The sequence below is a fragment of the Melanostigma gelatinosum genome (assembly GCF_949748355.1).
Source record: "Melanostigma gelatinosum genome assembly, chromosome: 8".
NCBI lineage: Eukaryota > Metazoa > Chordata > Actinopteri > Perciformes > Zoarcidae > Melanostigma > Melanostigma gelatinosum.
Window position 1 is genome coordinate 21,519,070 of NC_136641.1, and position 25,594 is coordinate 21,544,663.

The window sequence follows — 25,594 nt, forward strand, 5'->3', positions numbered from 1 at the left end:
TTCCACCTAATGCGCCATCTCCACACTGCTCTTAGAGTATGAACATTCCAGACCTCTCAGGTCCTCCGGGACATGTCTGCTGTCTGTCCAGAGTCAGAACTCAACATTTGGAAGCAACGTTTAGTTTGTATGCACCACATATAAACTGCAGGCCAGCGTCAACCCTCACTGCTATTATATCAAAGATTAAGACTGCTGTGGAAACATGATACAAAAATAAACATCCTGGAAGTAATTATAATGAGAAACTTTCTCAACATGACTTGGTATCTTATCTGAGTATCTTTTAATTATGAGATAGTAAGTCATAATCATGAGATACCAATTATGAGGCATATATCATAATTATGAGATACTAAGACGTTATTTTGAGAAGGCTTCTCATTATAATGACTTACAGTAGCTTTATTTTTTCATCACAATGCCAGGAATGGGCTTCCATACTGTTCTGTTTGCCGCTGCCTTTTATTAAATCAAATAACTGCACCGTAACTTATATTCTTGTATTTTCTTATTCGTATTCTACTTTAGATTGTTTTGTGATGTTTACTCGCCTCTCACCACTGCTTAAAATGCCAAAATAAGACTAAAACGTGTTACAAGGTATTCTTCAGTGCACAAGGGAAGATCCCATACTGTGCTGAATGCATTTGGAAAAGAAAAACAAATCGACTCTGTTTATGATTGGCTGCAGGGACTAGAGACCCCGCCCCCTACAGAAAGAGGCGTGTCTACCCGGGATAACGCAGTTGTTTTCATCTTCTTGCTACTGACTGAAAGCCAACGGTGCCAGCCTGCAACGGAAGCAGCTTTTAAACGCGTGTAAACAAGTGTGCACAGTAAACATGTCCTTCAAGGCAGTGGGAGCAGCAGTGACACGTGCACTGTGGACCAGAGGACACGGGACTCCTCCGCTAGCGCGATCCCCCAAAGTGTACAACAGACTTTCGACGACATGCAGGGTGTACACAGTGCGAAAGCAAGGCTGTGAGACGACTCAAGAACAAAGCTGCAGCTCTGACTCCGACAGGCCGAATGGCGACGTGCCATCCTCCTCCAAGAAGGGACCCAAGGAGCCCGTGGGTGCGCCCGGTGTCAAAACACGGTCGTTCACGTCCACCGCAGCTCCGGTGGATCAGACGTCCTACATGTGGGCTCGGTACAATGACACCAAACGGCTGGTTCACGGTAAGTAGAGAGGGTCCCCAATGTTGCCCACCCCCCCGATCAAGATACCCCCAAGTAGCAACGGTTAGCCACCCACGTCACCAGGGCTCGCTGCGAAGACATGTTGTTTACGCGTGGGGGTTGTTTTTCATCCTCTGTCGCGTAAATCGGACAGATGGCACAACGTGCTGGTAGTTCCTCACAGGCCAAATGCGGTTTGAAGTTTAAACATCCGTTTTGCCGTTTTTAAATATAACCAGCCAGTGACATTAGTTCCGCTTTTTGATCTTAAGAAAAACAAAAACAGCCCCTAACGTAAGCGAACGAGAAACGCGTTCAGTGAAGTTGGGAAAAGATATCTTCAACTTCACCGAACTGAAGAAACATTAGCTAATGTGTGTTATTTTCATCATGGTATTTTAATGTCGGCACTTGTTTTTAACTAACAGTGAAAACAATGTTTCTTTATGGTGTCATGAAGTACATTTGGCATGAAGTGTAATGCTCACAATAGAGCATAAAAAAGCATTAACAATTTCAGATAATAAAAAAAACTTTCATAGTTCATTACCTTTTTAACTACACATTGTGTTATAAATATGCACAAGAGGGGAGTTCCTCTCAGAAACCTCCTTAGGTTTACACACACCTACTTGTTTAGGTTGAGACAGACTGCATAGTTCCTGTGCTCCTTGCACAGCAGCCATTTTGACAAGTAATTGCAGGGTTAACAAACACATGTGTTGATTTAATAAACTATCAATTGGGGCTCGCAACTTCCAATGAGCTCGCCAGCCTCGCTGGATTGAAACCATGCAGTGGAATTACTGCTTTCATTTCATAATACAAGAGAATATTCCAGATTTTGACATCGTGGATTGCCTAATCCTACCCTTCCTCAAAATGAAAACAGTGACTTGTGTGTTTTGTTCCCTTCTTTTCTGCTTATTCATTGATTTCTGTCTGATTTGATCTACTTTTGAGTGGATTAATTAAATGAGGGTTTCCCCGTCTGCTCTCAGACCTGATCCCACCAGGTGCGTGCAACCTCCTCAACTCCTCCACCATCTACGCCAACAACGAGGTCGACCTCGCTGAGGTGGACATCTACGGCTTTGACTACGACTACACGCTGGCGATGTACTCGACTGCGCTCAACGTGATGATCTACGACAAAGCGAAAAGCTTCCTCATCGAACACTTCAAGGTGTGTTTTACAGTCGCTGCATCAAGTATGCGGGCATCGCGGCTGCTTTCAGATTGAGGTTCATTTATCCGCTTTGTCTTCCTGCTTGACAGTACCCTAAAGACATCCACAAATACGATTACATTCCCAACTTCACCGTTCGGGGTCTGCACTATGACATCCAAAAGGTACATTCTTTAAAATCACAAATGTCCTTTTGCATGGGAATAAATGTGTACATTCCTCCGTACTGATAATTAAGAGTGACCCCCCCCCCCTCCCCCTCCTCTGTAGGGTCTTCTGATGAAGATCGACGCCTTCCATTACATTCAGCCAGGAACGGTGTATCGGTGAGAGGTTGATGCTGTGTTGAGTGTATCTTAACCAACGCATCATCTGTTTGTTTTGTCTGATAATGTTGTGTGTTTTTATGCTGCATTAATATGTTTGGTGTTTCCAGGGGGCTGAGCCCAGTGCCAGACGAGGAGGTCCTCCAGCTCTACGGGGGGACCTACCATATCCCTCTGGAGCAGGACAGCGGCTTCTATGGAAAGGTGAGGAGGATGTTTTCATTACGATAGTGACCAGTAATATGAACACAATTGGATCATCTATCAGGTACTTCAGTTGGCTTTGATTGTTTTTAATCATTTGAAACTGTGCAGACAGAGCTGCCTGACATGCACTACAGTTATTGCTCTTTGTATTCAGATGTTTTCACAGTGTCTTTGTGAAACATGTTTGGCTCAGATGAGAAAGCTCTTCTTAAATTTGCAGGCTCAACACATCTGATATAATCTCATCGGGCCGCTCTCAATCAGGGCTGCGTTTCAGGATTAAATCTTTCAACAGATATTTTAAGCGTCTGGTTTGGCGAGGGTTTCCTCTTGCATAAGCCGTGATATTGAATTTTGTAATCTCATTTGTTACATCGTCCGTGTTCCTGTCTCTGAAAAGCTGACAGCAAGAACTCTGTCCAATAAAATCATTCGGTTTTTTTTTTTGTTTTGATTTTTTTCAACACTGCACTCGGTCATGAAACGTAGAACTCTACATCGAGTCTGACAGTCACAAAGGTGAGCCTGACTTTTTGGCTAATTAGGAGCAATTTGAAGAGTTTTCGGTCCATTGGGTCCTTCAAGTGCAGCGGGAAGTCTCCCTCTTCTAATTCTCCTTGAAACATTCCTATCAACAACAGTTTCTGTGCGGCTGTTGGTCGAAGTGAAAATGGCTCCTTATGTGATTAGGAAGTGTTATTTTTACAAGTTCACAAACATTTGCTGCACCCCAAGTAAATAGCAAGAAATTAAACATGTGTTTTCTATCACAGGGACCAAAAGTTAAGCAGTTCATGGACATCTTCTCCATTCCTGAGATGACTCTCTTGGCCGTAGCAAATGATTTTTTCATCGCCAACTGCATCGAATACGATCCCGTTCACCTCTTCAAGGACGTCTCGGTCAGTATTTATTGAATATTACATCCTATGTTTGAGGTTGTGGCCTCATGCTGAGAAGCATACTGACTCATTGTATTTGTCTGTTTACACACGCTGTGATTCTTCAGCTGGAGGCTCAGGAATCTGCTGAGCTCAGCAGAAGTTTGCGAAAGACTCTCGTGGGTAGAACAAAGAACAATCACTGCTTTTCCTCTTGGTCCTGAGACACCAGGGTTTCCTGTTACAGGGCGCGAGTACAGCTAGCACAACAGCTGCCTTTGATTTAAAAACAAAACAAAAACATGCAAAATGTCAGGTTCTTAAAGAGTTTTTAACTGGTTATGAAACGCTCCCAATTTAATACCAATGCATCAAAATGACCTCCATAATCAAATGAGACCATCAGCGAGCAGATTCGTTATTCCTAATGCTTAATCGGAGCCTCCCGGGTCAGGATTCTGCTGAAATCAGACAAAATGATGCAGGTTTCCCAGAAGCTCCTTCCGACTCCAGCTGGGCCTCCGGCTGCGACCAGCCGGCGACGATAAGACCCAGCATTGGATGGGGATGGAGAGCTCTGCACCCGGTGGCAGCGGCTCCTCCTCCCGCTAAGACTAGGGCGGTGCATCTCTTCTCCGCCAGTACTATTGCTTTTGTCCACAGTGGCCGCTTAAAACCAACACAAAATAAAAGTTCCTTGTATTAACGGCATCGCTTTCATACACTGGGCCATTGTAACACTCATTTAATCCTCAGGAAGCAATTGGCATGGTTCACCTGCAAGGCTACATGTACAAATGGATCATGGAAGATTTTGGTAAGATATCTTTTTTCCCCTTAGTTTGTATCAAGCCAGCACATTACTGCACATAAAACAAGATCACGGGACCGTTTTGTGCGGTCTTCGTTCTCCTCATAGATAAGTACATCCTGAGAGGAGAGGAGACGGATGCTGTTTTGCATCGGTTGGTCAGTCATGGAAAGAAACTGTTCCTCATTACCAACAGTCCCTTCAGCTTTGTGTAAGTGAACACCATCTGTCAGCTATGAGTCCACTCTGACCCAGAATTAACTGTTCTGTTGCAATCTGTTATTCGAATGTCTTTTTCTTTTCCTGTGCGCAGGCATAAAGGAATGACGCACATGGTGGGGAAAAACTGGAGAGACTTCTTCGACGTGGTCATTGTCCAGGCAGACAAACCTCACTTCTTCACCGACTGTATCAAGTGAGTAAATGTTTCGGGAGAAAGTGGTGAACAGAACGTCGATCGTCTTGTTCAGAAATGTCCTCAACATGTTTTACCCTTGCAGACCCTTCAGGCGCTTGGACGATAATGGAGACCTTCAGTGGGAAAAGATCAACAGTTTGGACAAAGGACAGATCTACAAACAGGTCTGTGTAACTTTAGGCTACCGTCTGAGTCCTCTGAAAGTAAAGCGGTTCCTGATCCTCGACTCATTGGGCTCATTTGTCTCTCTACTCAGGTTTCTACATGTTTAACTGAATGCATCCTCTGTGTCTTAATGAACCAAAGATTAATGGCATGTGGTTTTCTTTTGTGTTTCAGGGAAACCTGTTTGAGTTTCTCAGACTGACCGGCTGGAGAGGTTCAAGGGTTCTTTACTTTGGAGACCATCTTTACAGTGACCTGGCTGTAAGTTTCAAATCACACTGCATTAAGGATCCTCTGTATGACTGACTGTTATTGTGATGTCCCATGACTTCAGAATTTACCTTCATGATGGGATTTGTTTTTCAAGAAATATAATTTTTCAGGATAAAAAAAAGAAAAAATTGCAGTTAAACACTATTCATGGTCCAGGGCCAGGCCCTGTCAAACACACACACACACACACACACACACACACACACACACACACACACACACACACACACACACACACACACACACACACACACACACACACACACACACACACACACACACACACACACACACACACACACACACACACACACACACACACACACACACACACACACGCACAGATAGCCACTGTCTCCACCTATTGCACAATTCTGAACATTTCCAGTGTAACATTTGGGAGGTGTAACATTTCCAAACACCAGGTGGCAGTACAGACTGTCTGATATGTTTATAAATGTAGAATCAATGGCATGGATTTAAAAAGTACAAGAACACGTTACAAGAAAAAAATAAAAAAGTATATTTATCATTGAAATATCAATCAATTCATCAATTATATCTGAAGAGAGCGAACGTTAGGGCACAATTTGGTTCATCTGTGTGCAGCAGAGTTTGACCAAAGCAGTTTCACTTGTTGCGGTAGGACCTGATGTTGCGACATGGCTGGCGTACAGCGGCCATCGTACCTGAGCTGGAGCCGGAAACCAAAGTGGTGTGCACCGACCGGTACGCAGTGAGCCTCACCTGGCTGCAGGCTTTAACCGGCCTGATGGAACGGCTGCAGGTGAGAAGCACACGGAGCTTTTACATTCTTCTTATGTAGGGGCTCACCAAATACCAGCATTGACACGCCTTAAAATGCAAGTGTTACCCAACTCCGATCCAAACGTGTTACGGGTTAAAGGGAGACGGATGTTTACACAGCTGGCAGTTACTCATGTTTCTTAATAAGCCTCAAATTGCCTCGATTTGCTCATCGTGTTTTCTTTATTTTCTTAGTCACATCGGGACCCAAAGTCTAAGCTGGTTTTTGAAAAATGGCAGAAAGAGAGAGAAGAACTCAGGTGGGTGCCATTATTCCATCACTCGATCTCATGCGCCTCCTCATGAACCCAGTGAGCCTACTTTCATCAAACACAGTTCACAGCATGGTGCATCTATGCAAGCGCTGGACTGAGTGGCTGCTCTTAACTTGATTATTTCAGTTTATGGTTATATTTCCACGCCACTACATTCACGTGACAGCTAAAGTTACTTTGCAGATTAAGATTTTATCGTATTAAGAGAATATAAAATATGATATCATAATAATAATAATTACCTAACTATATAAAGTGGTTGCTCTACCTCGAGCAGCTGTATCTTCAAAATTTTTGATAATTACTTTGAGTGCAAGCCGTTCACTCAGAATTGGGTATTTTGACTTTGTCATGCTTAAGGTCATATGAACTGATGCCTCCTAACCTTTTATGTCGCAGGGTGATGACAAAGAACGTGTTCAACCCTCAGTTCGGCAGCATCTTCAGAACGTGTCACAACCCCACTTACTTCTCCAGACGACTCTCTCGTTTCTCGGACGTCTACATGGCCTCCCTCAGCTGCCTTTTGAATTATGACCTCGAGTACACTTTCTACCCCCGCCGCACCCCTCTGCAGCACGAGTCTCCTCTGTGGATGGACCAGCTTTGCACAGGCTGCATGAAGACTCCATACCTGGAGGAGATGTCTCGCATCCGATGAGAGCCGCGCTCCCCTCAGTGACTGTTTTTGATATTGGCGGACATTTCTTTCTTACGATTTATTTTCTACAACGCGGTGTCTTTTTCGTCGAGAAGGTGCTGCACTGCACCCTGCTCACAGGGCAAAGCATTAGCTACTGCGCAGATCCACGTCTCCAATGATTTCACGAGAGGGTGCTGTAGATTTACCTGCTGTCCGGAGAGCATGCGATTCAACGTTGCCGGACACGCTGGTTGCTGCCATAATTAAAGTGATATGAAAATGATAAGCAATGTTATTAACCACGTTACAACGGCATGTCATAATAGGAACGTTACCGTAAGATTATTGTGAACATAAGTACAGCATAGAGTCGAGACTAACTTTCAATTAATTAAATGCATCTCGTGCGTTTTGCATGTGGTCAAATCTCTGTCAAACTGTTTGAACAACTGTTAAACAAAGATCTTAAACATTTTCTGAAAATTATACAATTTTCAAAATATGGAGCCCCTAAGTGTTCAATATTGATCAAATAAAATTCAATTCTATATTTTATATAAATTCTAAATTACTATGTCAAAACGCCCGTCTTTTTTTGTTTGCGTAATGACATTTTCTCCAGTGACATTTTTTTCCAAATGCCACTTTTTATGACTGTTGCTGTGCCCTTCAGTTCCTGCAGCTTCGTCTTTTATTGAGGATTGACTGCTTTTTAAAAACACCATATAACACAACTGCATGCCGATTGTGTTATCAAAGTGTTTGTTTATTTAACTTTCTCACTTGTTAGATTTGAGAATACATTTCTCCTGTTATATGATGTATTTCTTTTGATTTTAGTATGAAATGAATTTCTCTGATGCCAGCATCCTGTTTTAAGTGCTATGATACCCAGTGCCAGTACTGGTATCAGGCCATATTGATTCTGGTGGCTTGTGATCATTTAACATAGTTTTGAATTTAAACACGCCATAAAAACGAATGAGAGGTGTTTTTCCGACAATATTTTATTTTTAATTTTTACTTTAGTGGCGCATCTGTGCATTTGCAAGGCTGACTGCTGTTTCAGTCTATTTGATGGCAGTGAGTAAGCCTCTGCATCTGAGCAGCAGAGGCTGCCAGGTCTAGCTTTTTTTCATGATGTGCTGACCTCTTTAAATGTGTTAATGTGTTTGGCAAGGAAGCCTAAAGCCTCAATTTACTGAAAAACAAGCGAGTATGAATACATTTAACGAATACATTGTATATTCCAACTGATAGAGAAACTTGTGTCGGACAGAAAATGATGACACAGATTTTAGTATTCCAATACCAGTCCCTCCTTTACCAGTGAGTCTTCATGCTTCAGTGCCTCCATCGTGGATTTCTCCTGCTGCAGCACTCCATTCTTCTGCAGTTCCATTTCCTCATCCTTTTCATCTTTCTGTCCCTCCGGTTTTCCCCTTATCCACCCTCGCGCCTTCATTTCCTCACCTCTAAATCTCCCAATTCCCTCTCATGTGCAACCCTCCCTTCCTTCATATCTTCATGCTTCCAGTTGAGTGCCTCCGTGTCTGTCGCTATGCACACTCAGAGGCGTGTGTGCTCTGGCAGCCATCCCTCCACACAGCAGCCTCTTTATTATTAAATGTAACGGGACCTTTGCTCAGTAGGAACATTCCCTGTTGTTGCAGACGATATTCCTTCATCCTATTTGAAACTAAAACAAACCGCTCGGCATAGAAAACACAGACTTGCATTGTTTGTTTTGTTATGTCTTGTTTTGCTGCGGAATCATTGTACAACGACAGCATCTTTGTTAGTTCATGAGGTCTGTATTCCTTTATTTGGATCCTAACAGTGTGCAGACCTACTTCGTGCCCTGCAGTAAACGAATCACCATTGGCCCAAATTATTTTTGCAGCTATTTTGTGATGAGATAAGTGATTTACATGAACGGTGGTTAATCAGTTCTCATAAGGGGATTTAGTTATGAGATTTATGAATATTACATTGGAAGGTTAAATATTGTGTGATATCTCATTACAACAATGACAACTGCAATTCAATCAAATCCCATTTAGTCACATTATAGTTTATAATGCACCACATGCCAAATGCTTTAATACTACTCTGATGGTAATAAAGTGTTTGAATGGCAATTATTTGTGTGCATGTCAAATCATATTTAAGACAACATTTAGCATTACGCTCCTGTTGTCGGATTCACGATGGACAGTTTAAAAAAGAAGTATCAAAACTGATTCAGCAGAACCAGAGATACCATCTATTTCCCCATGCAAAACATGGTGCCTACATTGCCCACAATGCAACTCTTCCACTGGGATTCAGGTGTGTTATGCTCGTAGCTATAGCAGCCCAGAGATGAGGCATGTGGTACAGAGGTCTGGTAAACTCACTTCTTTCTAACTCCACACCTACGGATGATTATTCTCATTTCAGACTTGTATCATTCATCCCCAAGCGACACCAACTCAACTGAGTGTCGGTTAAAACTAACAGACAAGAACAATTGTCTTTATAACGTAACAACACTGGAAGCCTCTTTGCTTCAGAAGTGACCTTAAAGTTGAGGTGATTCGGCTTTTTATTTGCTAATCTATCTGGACTCTTGGCAGTGTGCTTTTGACTGTCCTTATATCCAGGATAATTATGTGCCAGATATCCTCTATTGCCCCATCTGTTTCATCCATTTCTTTTATTCCTATGACTTGGCCCTTTTAGCTGATTTTTATTCACCTCAATAGCCAATTAAAGGTGTGAATAACTGTGCAGTTTCTCCACTCAAGAGTATGTTCAAGGAACCAGGGGAAGCCTCAGAGCTTCACCCAGTTTCCACACAAGCGTTTCCAGATTTCACATGGATTATTTATATGCTGGTTTATGTGAGGCCATCGGCTGCTCCTGAGATGCTCTTTCGGCATCATGCACGCAGGATTTCCCCTCGGCTCTGCATCAACCACGCAGGTCTGTGAAGATGCACCTCTCATGCTATGGTTTGATGTCTATTATGTTTTTGAACCCTTTTGTGAAATACAAGCCTATATGCTGTAATTAACACAGCCGGGGGGCCGGAGACGAGAAGCCGCATTGAATGAAGGCGCCGCGAAGCTGGAGAAAAAGTGACTGTTGGCAAAAGAGAGAGAGAATGATTGGACAGCACTGATATTTTATTAGCAATTAGATTCTGCTCATTATTTCGTTTTTTTAAAACAATAATGTCCCCCTTCATCTCATTCTCTCCTGTATTAAAACCCACTGTGACTTTCTTATAGTGCCAAACCAACAATATGTGAAGCCTCATGTTGATACTTAAAGGTCTTTTTTTTTTTTTAATTGGATGCATCGTTTTCCGCCCTGTTGAATTATTCATCTGCAAACTGTATTTGTGTGCATTCTCTGCTCGGAGGAGGACATCAGCTGGACCACTGCAAACAGCTTATTAGGTGGAAAGTGTACCGTCTCTTTGATGGGCTTTGAATGAGTCACCCACTCTCTGTATATGTGAAGCTTCTATGTTTATTCTCGGTGTTCATCACAAGTTGCCTTTGTACCGTTGCCCATTCAGGCGTTTCAATACCTACCAGAGTGCATCTGCTTCATCACTGAGTTTTATTTGAATTGGTTTACTCGGTGCTGCACCTCACAGCCACACACTTTGATGTCAGCCTTATTAATAACGTGCTACTCCTGTCTTTAATGATTTCCTGTGGCTTGTTCTCTGCACCACTGAGCTGTATGACGGATAGATGGAGAATAGATACAGGGGAGTGGAGGGGACCACACTCAATCTGATTCAGAACTTTTCCTCTATTTTCGAAGACACCTGCTGTTCCCATTTAAATAAGCATGTTCTGTGACAATAATGCACTTAGAAATATAACCATGTTTGCTTTAAAAATGTATACCAGAACACAATCTTCAAGAGCAAACAAATGATGTGCAGTGCCAGCTAATATAAACCTTAAAATACTACATCTGCAACTACTAAATAACAAAAAAAATGTTGTTACACCGTGAACAGGATAATGTCCAAAAAACTAAATATTTGCATCAGAAGCTTATTGTAAAGAGCAATTTATCAAATTTGAATTCTGTTGTCAACATCCCACCTAATTGTCATTTTTAACAAACTAAATAGATTAAAATACGAACTTAATACAAAGTTCAGCTGTCCTTACTTTTCTTGTGTGCTTAAATTGTTCAGCAAATTACGAGACAAGAGGACAGATTTGTCCTTGAGTACATGTTGTACCTGACCAGTAGAATATATGACATAATAAAATATGATTTACATCACAGTGTCCAGGAGAGGGCGCCGTTACCCTGCATTTCCCATTAGTAGTGGTCAGTGGAAATAAAAGCCATCAGATGTACTATGTCCACCAGTTGACAGCAAAGGGATTTAAATGAGCTTTTGGGCTTTTGGGCAGCTGAGTGCGTCTCTGCTGTGGAGTCATCTATTGATCACCTGGCAGGAAGGCAAAGTCCTTCTCAGTCGCTGAGAACACATCCATCACCGAGCTGCCTGAGACACAGCGGAGAGATAGCATGGCACTGAGGAGCTATTATAACTGAAACAAAGATCAATGGGCAACACGTCCCCGTAGCTGTTACCCTCATCCTGCATCGCATCCTCATTGTCTGAAAAAGAAGAACTGCTGGAGTCATTGATTTCGAGGCTGATTATTGGTCAAAATTCTAAATGATGCCAGTTGTAATTCAAAAATGAGGCAAATTGATGAAAATAAAACCCTGCGTAATCACTCTCTTGTCACATAGCCTCTCACCAAATAAATGAGAAGAATGGGAACAACATGGGGAACTTAATTGCATTCAAACTTCAACAGAGAGGACCGTACAGCGGGATAGGGCTCCTTCGATAGGAGGACAGTGCAACAACACCTCTTCTCTTGGTATGATATCCTGTCCCTCTAATGAGAAGCTGTGAAAGGCCACAGTGAGCTTGCGTGAGGCTGTTTCTAGCGGCTCCCAGGGGCCCGAGGGGCTCGCGACCTCACCGGGAGGAGGATGGTTCAATAGGCTCTCTCCACTGCTCCCAGTCAGACCTGAACGTTCTTCAGGTCTTTGAGCGTTTGTTGAAGAAAAGAGGCTTTTTCTCTTTTTATTTCTTCATGGTTATTTCTAATGTTATTTCTAAAAGAAGTACTGTAACTTCTTTTCAACTGTGTTCTTTCCAGGCGTCTGCTAGAGGAGTCTACTCTCCAAGTATACAAATCCCGCAGCTGATGAGAAACTGGTGTAAATTCTACATGAACTGAAGAAGTGAGAAGGAGGGCTGAATTACTAAGCAAATATAACATCAAATATCCTTTCAGTTCCTTTGAAGTGACGATACAGTTAAGTCGAGTGAAGTAAGAGAGCGTCCCTTGTTCAATATGACTTCATTTGAATCGTCCAGAACGAACACGTAGCTTCAGCTTTACAAAATGACATCTGCCTTGGCTGCAGCGATGCACTCTTCCAGCACCTACTGACCTTTTTAAAGTGTGATGAAAACGTTTCCAAGTGCCCCAAAGCACAATTCCCCTTTCAATATTCGATCCCTTCAAATATTTGTGTGGCACACCTTCCGCAAACTCACCCTTTCCAAATATCCAAGTGTATGTGTAGTCCTTGTTCAGCCAAGAATCTGGAAAATATTTAGAATATATACACTGGCCACAGTCAGCGTGTTCGTGCCGGTACAGTTTAAATATTGTGGAATGATTAATTGGTTCTTTAAGGGGCTGTTCACCAGCTCAGCAGTAGAGGTCCTCTCCAAACAAAAACAAAAACATAGACTATTCGGCCCCCTCACCCTGAATATTGATAACTAACCTCGACAAGGTCAAAATAATTGTGGGTGTTTTTTTATAGTGGTCTGAGCCTGAAGGAACATTCATTTTTGAAGTTTAGTCAGAGGCATTTTTGTCAAGGAACAGACCATTTATAGCAAATGATACAGTTAGATTTGGCTCTGCCAGCAGTGACAAGGCATCTTGTGAGAGGAAGAAGGAATTATTTCTCACTGCTGAAGAAGTATTAGCATGAGCACATCCTCAAACAAACAGAGCCACACCACTCTGAAAACCTGGTTGCAATTTTTGGCAAAGCTCTTCTGCTCTGAGATATAACACAGGACATTGTGTTTATGTAGGACACCACCGCTCATTTTGAGGGCCTTTAACGTGATATTGATTATGATTTGGGGCTCGGTAACACCCTGTCCTCAGCTGGCTCTCAATTCCTCCATTTTAGCGCTTCTGTTCCAGACAACAGGTTGAAAACAAAGATTGTTTGACTGGCTCGTGGGCTCAGCTTTGACAAGTGCTTTATAAATACAACTTAATTAATATGTTTTGCCCCGCTTTGAAACTATAAAGAAAGGCCAAATTATAATACACGACTATTACGTTACAGAGAAACATCTAATATTAATGAGAATAAACAAAGCTTAAATGTTGTATTGCTTGCTACAGGAATACAGCAGCTATTCTTCGCCCTGAACCGCCCGTTGCTTTGTATTTGATTGATGTTTGTTCACATTGAACCTCTGACATATAGAAAACTAGATTTCTTTCTAAAAGAAACTGAATGACAAATTACGATGCACATCCTTAACAAAGGCCTTTGCACAAGTTGCCAGTTTAATCAACATCTGCTTCTCTTTGGCACAATGCTCATTTATTCCGCAGGAGCAAATTTCCTGCCCCGTGAAACCCGAGCTGAGGGTGAATGAATGGACTTTGCCTCGGCTCTGTCCACTCCTCACTCCTTGAATATCACACTCTGCTTCCACGGCTGCCCTTTCCACACTGGAGTTCATGGGACATTAGCTTCCCATTGACAGATTCAAGTGGGAGGAGACGTCCCGCATGTGTTCACACCTGTAGCAATGATGGCATGTATCAGTGTTGATTGCTGGCATAGCAATATCGTGTTTTCTTTTTGTCTGGGTCGGTGTTTTGTTGGTGTTGCAGTGTCGGTAGTTTCTGTGAGTTTTGACGACATGGATATCTGGGAGGGATCTCCATTTCTTTTGTCCTCTCGAGGGTCTTCCTGCCCGTCCACTTCCTTTAAGACAAAAAAGGAGCCAGAGCTGGGAGCTCGGAGGACTGGGCTTTGTTCCCGACGTGATGTGATTAAAAGCCTCGGCCTGTCTCGGCTGCACCCATTCAGATGCCTCGCACGCCACAGCTGCTTTAGTTAATTGAATTGTCAGGAAAGCAGACATGACTGAAGGTAGCACCAAGAGTGAAGCGCCAAATCAATAGAGTGGTCCTGAAAGTTGGGGAGTGGCAGTGCCAAGCATGGAAACAGCAGCTGGGTGTCTGTTGGAATCAAGCAAGTGTTTTTTGACTGTTGCAGCTGATCAAAAGTAACTGAGCTGACAGTGTTGGATAAGAAACCGAATATTTCTCCTTTTTAAAACACAGTCACAAACAACTCTTAATACTGTGTGATGTCATGTCATTAGAGGAAAAGTCAGGGATTGTCAAATTCAGTTGGCTTCATCCTCTAGAAACCATGAATGTCTGTACTCTACTTCATGGCAATCCCCACAATAGTGTAGACATTTTTTCAAATATGGTGGACCGACTGACAATAGCATCTGTGGACCCACTTGCACAACTCGTCAAGAATGTCAAATCAATGATCGCTGCGATAAATGAAGCCTCTTTCAGCCAAAGATCTGTCTGATGAGATCCACATGGCCAAGAGACAACAAAGTCAGCCAAGTACTATGACGCTGTGTTGAAATATTTTTAGAAAACTGCAGTCTCAGGGGAAAGGGATGATGTAATTGTGGGGAGATGATGTAATTCACTGTCAGTGTGACTGTGCTTGTTTGGTGGGTGCATTGATTAATTAAGTGCTCAGTCACTTCCAGTGCATTGCTGTTAATGGGATGAAGACATCATTGATCCTCGGGGAGATTAAGGTCCTGGCTCGGTGAGGTTGTTCCCAAAGGTCATCATCACCGACAGTATGCAGGAGTCGAGCATGGGGCGAGGATTTACGATGAGGAGATTTGTGAAGAATGATGATCTGTTTGTCGCCACCCTGTTTAACCAGCTGTCCTCCAGACAGGGATAGGCAGTGTTGCAAGACTTGTTCTAAGCAATCTCGCACAATGCCAAGTACTCCTCCCATGTTTAGTTTGTAGCCGTTTTAAAAACAATAATCCAGGTAACCAATATTTTTGTCACCTGTGCCTCTGCTGTAGGGATTACAGTACATGTTGGGATACAAAACAACAACAACCTGCCATTGTGTTCCCTGTGATCTTGATGCATGAGACAGAGAGAAGATGTAGCCTGTATGTTAGAAAGGCTGCCACTACACTCCTGGTTCCCTGGGAGACTGGCATGGTCAGCAGCACCCCCCCCCCCCCCTTCCTCCCTCATCCTCTTCTCCCCCTGCTCGCGAAGGAGGCGTGTGTGCAAGGAAGAGGCAGGGCACGTTAGCCGACGCTGCGGGAGTGGAACTCAGACGGCAAGGCAAAGCATACAAACACACACATACACACACACACACACACACACGCATGCTCACACATGCTCAGTCAGCGCAAGTGACACCAGTGCTGGCTCCATTCAGCAGTGAGTTGACAGACTCGCTGCTCTCCGTCAGCCGGCATGCCGCAGAGAAAGAGGAGTTTCACTTTTGGAGCCTATGGAGGGTGAGAATGAACATCCTTATAATTGACTGAACCGCTCCACAACACACAGTTCTCATTGGTGTGATTGTGTGTGTGTGTCAATGTATCTGTCTCCCCATTTGATGACTGTGCAGGTTCATTGTCTGTATTTGTGATCCGTTTCCACTTGAATGTCATCGTGTTGATGATATCAGCTTCTGTCTGAAGTATGTCTGTTCTCGGTTTTGGGTCTTTCTGTCATAGATTGGACCTAATGATACAGATGTTTCTGTTTGAAGTTCCGGGTTGTATTCTGTGCAGTGATGGTGAGGCGTCAGCTGTAGAAGCAAAAAAACAACAGAGAGAAAAGTAAAAAACAACAGAGAGAAAAGTAAAAGTCCCAACAGAGCTGAAGGTGGGATGGATGTGATTTGTATGTTGTCAGTCGGCACTTATGTCCCCAGTGTTTTTACGAAACCCACTTCAGACGTTACAGGGTACTGGACAGTAGACGCAGAGTCAGCAACAGGTGCCTCAATGCAACTGCATGCCTGACTGCCTTTAGTCACGGATAAGGTTTGTGTCCATCTATATTATTGTGTAAGCATGTGTTGAAGGTGGCCTCACTAATAAAGACACCAATACAAACGAGGTAGAAGGTAGAAAGCGCTGGCAGATGAATTGTTTTACAGGCCACTTGTTTTGGTCATCATTTCCTAGAAGGTTTCCTGGAAAGAACCATATAATTGGGTACTAATCATGTGGAAAATGTAGACAGTTTTTAATTGATACTCTTGCAATTCATTGTCTTCAGCTAGTTGAGAGTCAACTTGAGTCAGCGGCCATGAGTTTCTGATAAAGCATTTCTGATAAAGCATACATCTTACCTTTGTGTTGCTTGTCGAAGTTTGTTTCAAGTATAGAAAGAAGGAATACAATCATCGTTGCCCCTTGTTGGGTGTGGGGGGGGGGGAACCGTTGTTCCCGCCAACCATGAAGCAGCAGTGAGTGTTCACCAGCCCTGGCCCTGAAGGAGTCCGTAATGAGCCCATTATTGCTTGGCGCTCCACAATAAGGTGAAACAAACGCCGCAGCAGAAAACTTTCTTGGACAAGCGACACAAAGCTGAGCTTCATGCTTTGTGGGAAGTGTTTTTTCTTGCTTTGACAAGATAAAAGACATCAAGCACAAAGACTCACTGGTTGTCTTGGAAAATATACGTTTGGTTAACTGCCCCACCTCTGTTAAAGAGCAGAGCGCTCTGAGCTTGAGACAGTGGAAAACATGGTAGCCACAAGTATCAGCAACTCAAAGGTCACAGCACTTACATCATTCTTTCCTTTATCGTTAAGTGCTGGGACCTGTCTACTCCATTAGACGCCCCGTAGTGGCATTTCAATTGGTACTCTTCTAATTGATTCATTCCAATCATTTGCTTGTGTACTCCAGAGAGTCCTTCAGCCAGTGCACAGCATATATGAAGCAGAAAGACTTGCTGTTCTGTTTTCTGTAAGGCAGCAGCCTTGAATGACTTGGCATTTCGATAGGTCAGTCTGACTGCTGACATCAGTGAGTGGTCTGTAATACACTCTGCCCCCTGCATCCCATTGGTATTCACTGAAGGAAACGCAGCCCCCCTGTTCTCTCTCTTTCTCTGGCGCAGCATGCTCAATCATTTTGGCATCAAATATTAATGGAGCTGCCACTTAATTTGAGTAGTTACGTGTTAGGTTTTTGTTTGACTTTGGGTCGGTCATAGCCCTGTCCTGTTTTTTTTAAATACAGGACTTCTTTTTTTACAGGATACTGTCATTTGAAACATTCCTCAGTCAAGTGTGACCATGATGTTGCAAAACTGAGCTTTCATATCCTTTTATTTTGTTTATCCTTTGGATTTGCTCTTACATGCCTGTTCTATGTCACATGAGGTCCCCTGTAGCTTCTATACAGTATGCATTTGTTTGTCTACAGTCAGCTCTGTCTGACAGTCAGTCTCTCTCATGAAATTAACAAAGGCCTGTGTTAGTGTCACATAGAAACATTGGAAGAATGTGTGTCAATCCTGTTGAAAATCAACCGAGTGGAAAGTCTCACATTGTTTTGAAATCGGAGCAAGCCTGAATTCACATTCTCTGGTCAGCTGAGTTAGGAATGTCATATCTTCAGTGTAACAAGACAACAAACTCTTCAGCGTGTTTTCAAGTGTTCAACCGTTTTATGATAGCATTGGGTGAACATGTTCAAGATTTATCTCACCAGTTTGTGGCTCCAACAACCAGCCAAGCATTTTTCCTGTGATGAAAACCTTTGTTCAGTGCTGATGGAAAAAACAAGAGGCTTCTATCTCGGTTTGATTTTTGATTATCTCGTGTCTGAGGCTTATTGTGTTAAGTATTGTGCCACGGACAACAGCGAGACAAAAGAGAGAGGGCATATTTGTTTGGCAGCAGCAACTGTTTGCATGACAAAAGATGATTAGACCTCAGCGCAGAGCTCCTTGAGAACAGGAGGCCACTCAAGTACCTTACCAAGGGCAGTGGTAAAACAAACAGGGGATGTGGAGCAACCAGAGGGCTCTTCATTGCCTACCCTGTTGGTCCACCTTGGAAATCTACTTTGACATTCACATTTATATTCACAATGGCAAGCCATCCACGGAGAAGAATGGGGTGGAAAGGCACTGGGTGAGCTGCAGTTAATTATCTAATGCTCACAGGGCTACCAATTGTCACATTATTTTTGATCTGATAAGAATGAAACCATTTATATGATATTCTTGTATTTTTGTAAGTCCCACTGTGCCCCCATGCATTCAGATTGGCCTGCTCCAAAAAGGTGTGTTGCTGCAGTCATGCCAGACCTGTGTGAAACCAGAAGTCAGCCGTTGACTTATCTACGTTAAATACCTAACTTACATCAAAACTTGATTTGTGTAATAAGCATCCTTATTTTAACCCAAACCATGATCATTTCCTAAACCTGACCAAGTAGTTTTGTTTTAATTCTCAACATTCAACACAAACTGTGACTGTGCGTCCGCATATGACGAGTTGGTAATGAGAACGGCGTTAAATGACACACGAAAATCTAAAAATGCATGATATGACATGCGAAATATCCTTTAAAATTGTATGCCTTCACATGAGATCAAGTTGGTTTGCATGGGTGATAAGATTTAAAGGTTTTTATTTTTTAATGGCAATTAATTCTATTTTCTGCACCTCTTCATCAAACAAATTCACCAGTAGTTGCATATTTTTCATTTCATTCTCTCTTCAGAAACAATTTGCCAAAAATATATCTTGATGTACACCAGATTTTATCAGACAAAACAGGTCACATGGAGTCAACAGCCTAACAGTGGCAACAATAGATCACAGCCGCCGCTCCGCACTGCACTCGTACGGCATTTACTGCTGATAACAGGGAAACACTGTTAGCTTTGTCAGCACTGTCACTGTTGCTTCCACCGTTAGCGCTGTTAGCGCTGTTAGCTGCAAGCCGCTGGCTCAGCTGTCGTCAGGTTGAGAGCTGTTTGGAGGCAATAGTTATACTCTGAATTTTGAATTACTTTCCTTAAACTGTATCTTAACACAGTAAAGGACTTCATTAGGAGAGCAATAAAACAAATGATCTGACCTGGGAAAAATGTATCAATAGGAAACAAGGAGTGAAAGTTCCAAACAAACTCCTAAGTTAGGGGCGACAAAACATTACAGTATAAAAAGAAAGCTTGTGTTCTTGGGGTCCAGACATTAACATAAAATAACATTAAAATGAAACTGATAAAATATACTCATACTAATCATCACAACAGAAAACACGTGATTGTTGTTTGGTGGATGTGATAGACATCGCAGTGCCTACTAGCAGTAAGCTTAGCTGTGGTACCAGCATGTGTGTGTGTGTGTTTTCATACACACTGCGTCCCACTGTACTGTAGCTAAATGAGGACACTGAACCACTTTACGCTCATTTTTCTGTCAATGGATACATTCAGTACGCTGGGTCGAGATACAGTATCCAGTCTAGATCTGGTCATGTGGTGTTTGACAATGCTTCTTGTTACTACCCTGAGCGTTATGTATAAAGATATTGTTCAGAATTACTCCAAACCTTTTGTGTCTCTCCGTGTATCTATTTTTGACAGTATCCAGTTATTGTCCTGAAGCATAATGGCTAAGTCTGATACTAGAATATGTGTTTCCTGTATGTAGGTGTGAATTTGAGAAATACCTCATTCAAAGTAGACTGAATAGGCTCACGTGCTGTATTCATCCAGGCATCCAGCTGTCTTGTTTTTGCTGAATAAATGTCGGCCTGTCGGTTGGTCCACCACTTTGGTCCAGACTAAAAAGTCTAAACAACTATTTGATGGATTCTCATAAAATTTTGCCCAGACATTTATGGTCCCCAGAGGAGGAATCTTACTGACACTGGTGACCCCCATTCATTTTTGTTTTTTTGTGAAATATTTTAAAAACAACGATAACAGTTGGATGGATTGCCATGATATTTTGTTGACACATTCAAGGTCGCTCAGGTTGAATTTGAATTGCTTTGATGATCCTGTAACTACTTGTGCAGAGTCATCATCAGGTACAATTGCATTTTCTCCAATACTTTGATTAATGACCAAATACCTGCAAAACTAATTCCCATGCAGGCTCAATTGTACATTCTGTTCAGTGCTAATTAGCAAATGTTAGCATGCTAAAATGCTAGTATGCTAAACTAAGATGGTGAACATGGTAAACATCATAGCTACAAAACATCAGCATGTAATTATTGTGACTGTGAACATGTTAGCATTTCTCTGCCTCAAGCCTCACAGAGCTGCTACTGTAGTAACTCTAACGTTCACTGGGATCATGTTATAGCAATAGTTTCACAACATCAGTCTATACTGAAAAGGTTTATTCTTGGGTGTTAAAACTCTTTCTTGATAAGTATTACTGTCAAAGGGTTATTACTTTAAGCGTCTTTCCTGTCAGACAAAAGCTTGACAAACAGCGAGCATCTCCAAAGTGGAATAACAACAAACGTGTTTGCTTTAAGCTGGATTTACTCCGGGCTGACTCCTCAACCCAGTCTGGTGACCTACTTGCCATGAGCAGTGTTGCTGAGTTGATATATACCGCAAGCCTCAGCTAATTCCTGAAGTGAAGAAAATGTTTAAAAGTTTAGCAGGGAAGAAATTAGGAAATTTGGAGTTGCGCTTAAAGTCAGATTAAGTTAAATGAACTAGCTGACACGGTGATGGCCGAGGGTTTCTTGGGCCCGCCTTGAGCCGTCCCATCCCTCGCTGATATTTGGTGGTTGTTACTTAGTTGAGAGCATGAAAAACAGTTGTCAGTATTTTGGCCACAACCTCCTGAGCTGTAATTCCTAAACTGCGCTGGTTCATCTCGTCTTTCTGTCAATCAAAACTAGGCTACACAAACTGTTTTCACTGTGAAATTTGAATGTGCAAATGTGACTCATAGCCCACAGATGCATTGGTGCAGGCGCATCTTTGATAGCTTTTGTCCGCTCCCCCGGTCTCTGTTTTCAGCTCTGCTCCTTTGTCTCTTTCTATCGGTCTCTATGTCTCTCTGTGATGAGTAAAGTTGCAATATGATTGGAAAATTGGTAATTGAATGATTGTCGGAAATATGACAGATTTATTGAGCGACTCTTTTGAGTGAAAAAGAATAGGCTGACATTGTAATTATTATTAGATGTACAAAGTCTTTCAGTTTTCTTGTCCCTTATCTGAAAACAACCTTATTTTCTGTCATCAGGCAGCTTCCATAGCCTTTCTATTGCTTGTAGCAAGATGTCAGAAATGTTCAATATTTGAGTGTATGTATTAGCAGCTTACAGAGCCTCTTCATTTTCACATTCTTGGACAAATTTTGCTTTATCTACCCCAGCATGTTAATATGAGGTCTCAGTTCATGGGTATCTCGTTTTATAGCTGAGGGTACGTAATATGATCAATTTCCTGTATTGGTTTTGGTATTTCAGTTTGGAGCCTTTATCTAATAATCTCGACACACCCTGGTTGATTTCATTTTATGGGAACTCCAAGAAACCTGAGAATGGGTGAGCAGCAAAGGATGAGATTTAGAGAACGTTATTACAGCTTTCCTCTCCGCTTCTCAAGAGCAGAGCCGACAGCCCATAAGTATTATGGCTTTTCTACCAGTATGCAAGGACCAGTATGCATTTCACTTAAGACGGAGGTCTGATTTATCTGCACGCACACACACGTGTCTGCCAGGCTCAGTGAAATCAACACTGGTGGTAGACTGGTGGTCACGTGGAGACCTGGGGTTGAACATGACGAGCGATCTTCTGCACTGAGGGGATCGGGCGACGTCCTACTGTAACAACACCAGTCTGTTGATTCGTGACTCCACAGTACAGTGAACAACCAAACCCCACAGGGCCTGTTTCCTCTCACTTACACAGTTTCCTGAGAAGGAGGAAGCCTTTAGCTTTCATTTATCTTTTTGGGAATTTCTCACAACAAAAGAAGAAGTGCAAGCATTTCTTTCTTCAACTTTTGGGATAGAACCAATATCACAATATGTCACAATATCTTTTTTGAGGAGCAGGGGACAGAGATTTACACAATATCATCATGTGTGTTATTAGCATGATATCAATATTTCATTTTCGAAACATCACAATCATCAACAGCTGTATATTGCAACACCATTGTTGTCTTGTTTTGTCAGTATCTGCTCGCCGTGGCCTGTCTTGCTCATCATGGGCTCCTTATCGTTCAAAGGCATGTGTTCGAAAAAGGTGGGGCCCTTTACGACCACCTTCTCGATCTGCGTGTTCTTTCTGCGCCAAAATAGGATTTCACGGGCTCTGTATTATGCTCTTTCCTTGCCAATGTGACCTGCATGTATTCAGGGCGACATCTCTGCCAACAGTGAGGTATGGATGAGGATTTTCTCACCCTTGAAAATGATGTCATTCATCTGTGAAAATTCATCTTGATAGATCCAGTATTTTGCTATGGTCTAAGGGCACATTCTTTTCTTCTCAAGACATCCTTCCTTGATCATCTTTCTCAGTAACATGAGCTGCTGTGTGTCTCTTTCAGCTTGGTGTCACTGACAGGTAAGATGCTGTACACTGTGTGTACCTGCATGTCCATGCCTGCTCTGAGGCTGTCGGCCTAGACAGACAGTGACTTCCTGGAGAGAGTACCTGCAACAGAAAGGCCTTTGCCTGATCTGTGGATGGTAGTTGAAGTACCTCTGTAGTTGAAGTATCATCTGGAGGCGCTGCTGACAGTGTTTTTTGCATAATGATCTCAAGTAGTCAACTTGTAGCATAAACTCTTTGCTGGGGTCAAAATATGTGAGGACTGGACCTCTCGTGGGATTATCTCTTTAATGTTTTTTGAATGCTTCGTCATGTTGTGCATCTCATATGAACTCACTAGACTCTTTTAACAGGTGATGCATAGGTGCGTTGAGAGGAAACTTCGAGATATAGCTAACCATGCCATGGATTGTTTCTAGCTCACTTTGGTCTTTGGGTGGCTCCGTGGCTCTCACGGCTGAAATCTTGGCTGGATCAGGCTTGATTACGTCTTTAGTGATACGGTGCCCAAAATAGTTGATCTCGTTGCCACAGATTGTGCTCTTCTCTGGGTTAAGTCTAAATCCTTGCTCTCTGGAGCGCTGCAGCATGGCACGGGAGTATGTTAGCTTTCTTTCGCTATCACCTAGCTCAGAGCACAGTCTCCCAAAGCTAACATGCCACTCAGTCTTATTTCTGATACAGCAAGCGTGGCTTTAGGAAACACAGGGGTGGACAGCAGTCAGTAGCTTCGGCATGAGGGATGAAGCCGAATATATATATATATATATATATATATATATATATATATATATATATATATATATATATATATATATATATATATATTGTCATAGGAGATCGGGTCAGCAGCAAGGGAAGAAAACAACGTGAAATCTACCTAACAGCTCCGGGATCATGTATTGCCTTTGTGTTGTTTGGTGGTGTATCATCCTTTGAATGTCTGAGGGGTGAATTTACTGCAACGCAGGCAGCTGCAGGAGCCCTGACAGACATACTAAACATTCCCTTTTCCCTGTGTCACCACCAGCACCAGCTATCACAAGATACCCGCAGCCATGAGTCATTGGCTTGGTCATAGTTCAACAGTTATCAGTACAAAATGTCCACTTTGTTGTTGCCGGTAAAGTCAAGTACTGCATCCCAAGAGAAGTTAGTGTGTTTATGATAGTGATGTTTTGTGATTAGAACCAGAGAAAAGGTGTTTATTCCTTTTTTTGTGTCAGATTGTTTAAAGTCTTGACCTACCGACTTAAATATCATGATACATGTCTCTCTGGTTGATGAGCAGAGGGAATTGTTCATGAATTACACCTGTCAGACATGAGATTTCTCCTGCACACACGGTGCCATCTATTGGCAGAAACGGTGCTCTGCATCCTAACCTGAGCAGTTTCTAACGCTGCATCTTCTGGTTATTGTTTGAGGGACAGATGATAGTTTATTCTTGACTGACACTGAGTAATGAGCCTCATAGTGCGATTTCAAAACAGGACAAGACCCATTTTGTCTCAAGACACACCGAGCTCGTAATCATCCTTCCATCCTCGGAGATGTTACTTCAACAGATGGCAGGAGTTATTTCAGTACAACCCAGCCCACTGCATAAGCCACCTCTCAGTTCAGTGGACTTGTTATAAGTGGAACGGATGGAACACTATCCCTCTGTACCTTTCACACTTACATTAGTCCGGGTAAACTTAGATGTAGATGCACGCTGGCAAGAGCATGGCGACTGTCAGTGCGTGTCGGACTCAGTTGTATGCCATCTGGTGCTAATGTATTCTAATTTGTCACGTCTTTCTCACTTAGAAGTAGAACATTTTTTTAAATATAAGTATAGCTGACTTCCTCTCCTTGTTGCTTTCATAGGTTCATAGCAGGTCGTTTTTGTTGTTGTTTGTGACACAGATAAACAAAGACAACCAGAATGTCATGGAATTAAATTGAAGTTAGTATTGTTTATAACAGCTGCATGTTTTTTCTTTTTCTTTTTAGAGTTGACAAGACATTCTCCAAGGCCAGAAGCTTATGGTGAGTTTTTCTTCTTTGTCAATAAATGTGTTGTGACAGCATGTTGAGACGATGACAAACAGTCACAATGGATTACAATTCTTAAAGTTCTCTGAAATAGTGTTTAATATCACTGACCGGCCTTGTATGTTTTAAACGTGTGAATCAGTCGACCGAGTAGAGTGACAGTAAGATGAATGAGCCAGGAAAAAGGGAAACAGATACTCAGTCTGTACTGCTATCTCTGCAGTGCTGGCAGTGCTGGAATGCTGCCGCGAGTGGCACGTGGAGGCTGGCAGGGAGCTGAGCGTGCACGCCGCTTGCCTCTGCAGATAGACCACTTCATTCCTGAATGCTTTAGGTGTGGCGGCACGAGTGGCCCTCAACCCCCTCTCTGTCTGACTGCAGCAGGTTCAACGGTGCCTCGCCGCAGTATCATCACTCCTTCCCTCTGGAATACAGAAACAGGAGGATCTCTCTTTCCAGCCAGGCCTGCATTAGTCAGCAGTGGCTGGACTTGTGTGCAGGAACTGCAGTCTGGCCATCGGGCTATACCACTGCGTCAGACTGTAGCAGCTCAGCTACACCGCACGGCAGAAAAGAAGAGGAGAAAGCACCGGATAATCTAAAAGAGGATACAAAACACC

General features: G+C 42.7%; 1 protein-coding gene across 1 annotated transcript; it reads left to right on the top strand.

The window, feature by feature from the left end:
* Positions 1 to 785: 785 nt before the first annotated feature.
* On the top strand, positions 786 to 9,336 carry nt5dc2 (5'-nucleotidase domain containing 2). Its single transcript, XM_079273336.1, has 14 exons — positions 786 to 1,188; positions 2,190 to 2,374; positions 2,467 to 2,541; positions 2,648 to 2,703; positions 2,814 to 2,907; positions 3,684 to 3,812; positions 4,548 to 4,608; positions 4,711 to 4,813; positions 4,916 to 5,017; positions 5,103 to 5,184; positions 5,360 to 5,446; positions 6,105 to 6,245; positions 6,461 to 6,525; positions 6,940 to 9,336. The coding sequence occupies exons 1-14, from the start codon at positions 846 to 848 to the stop codon at positions 7,199 to 7,201; spliced, it is 1,785 nt and encodes a 594-aa protein (XP_079129462.1). The 5' UTR covers positions 786 to 845; the 3' UTR covers positions 7,202 to 9,336.
* Positions 9,337 to 25,594: the final 16,258 nt, after the last annotated feature.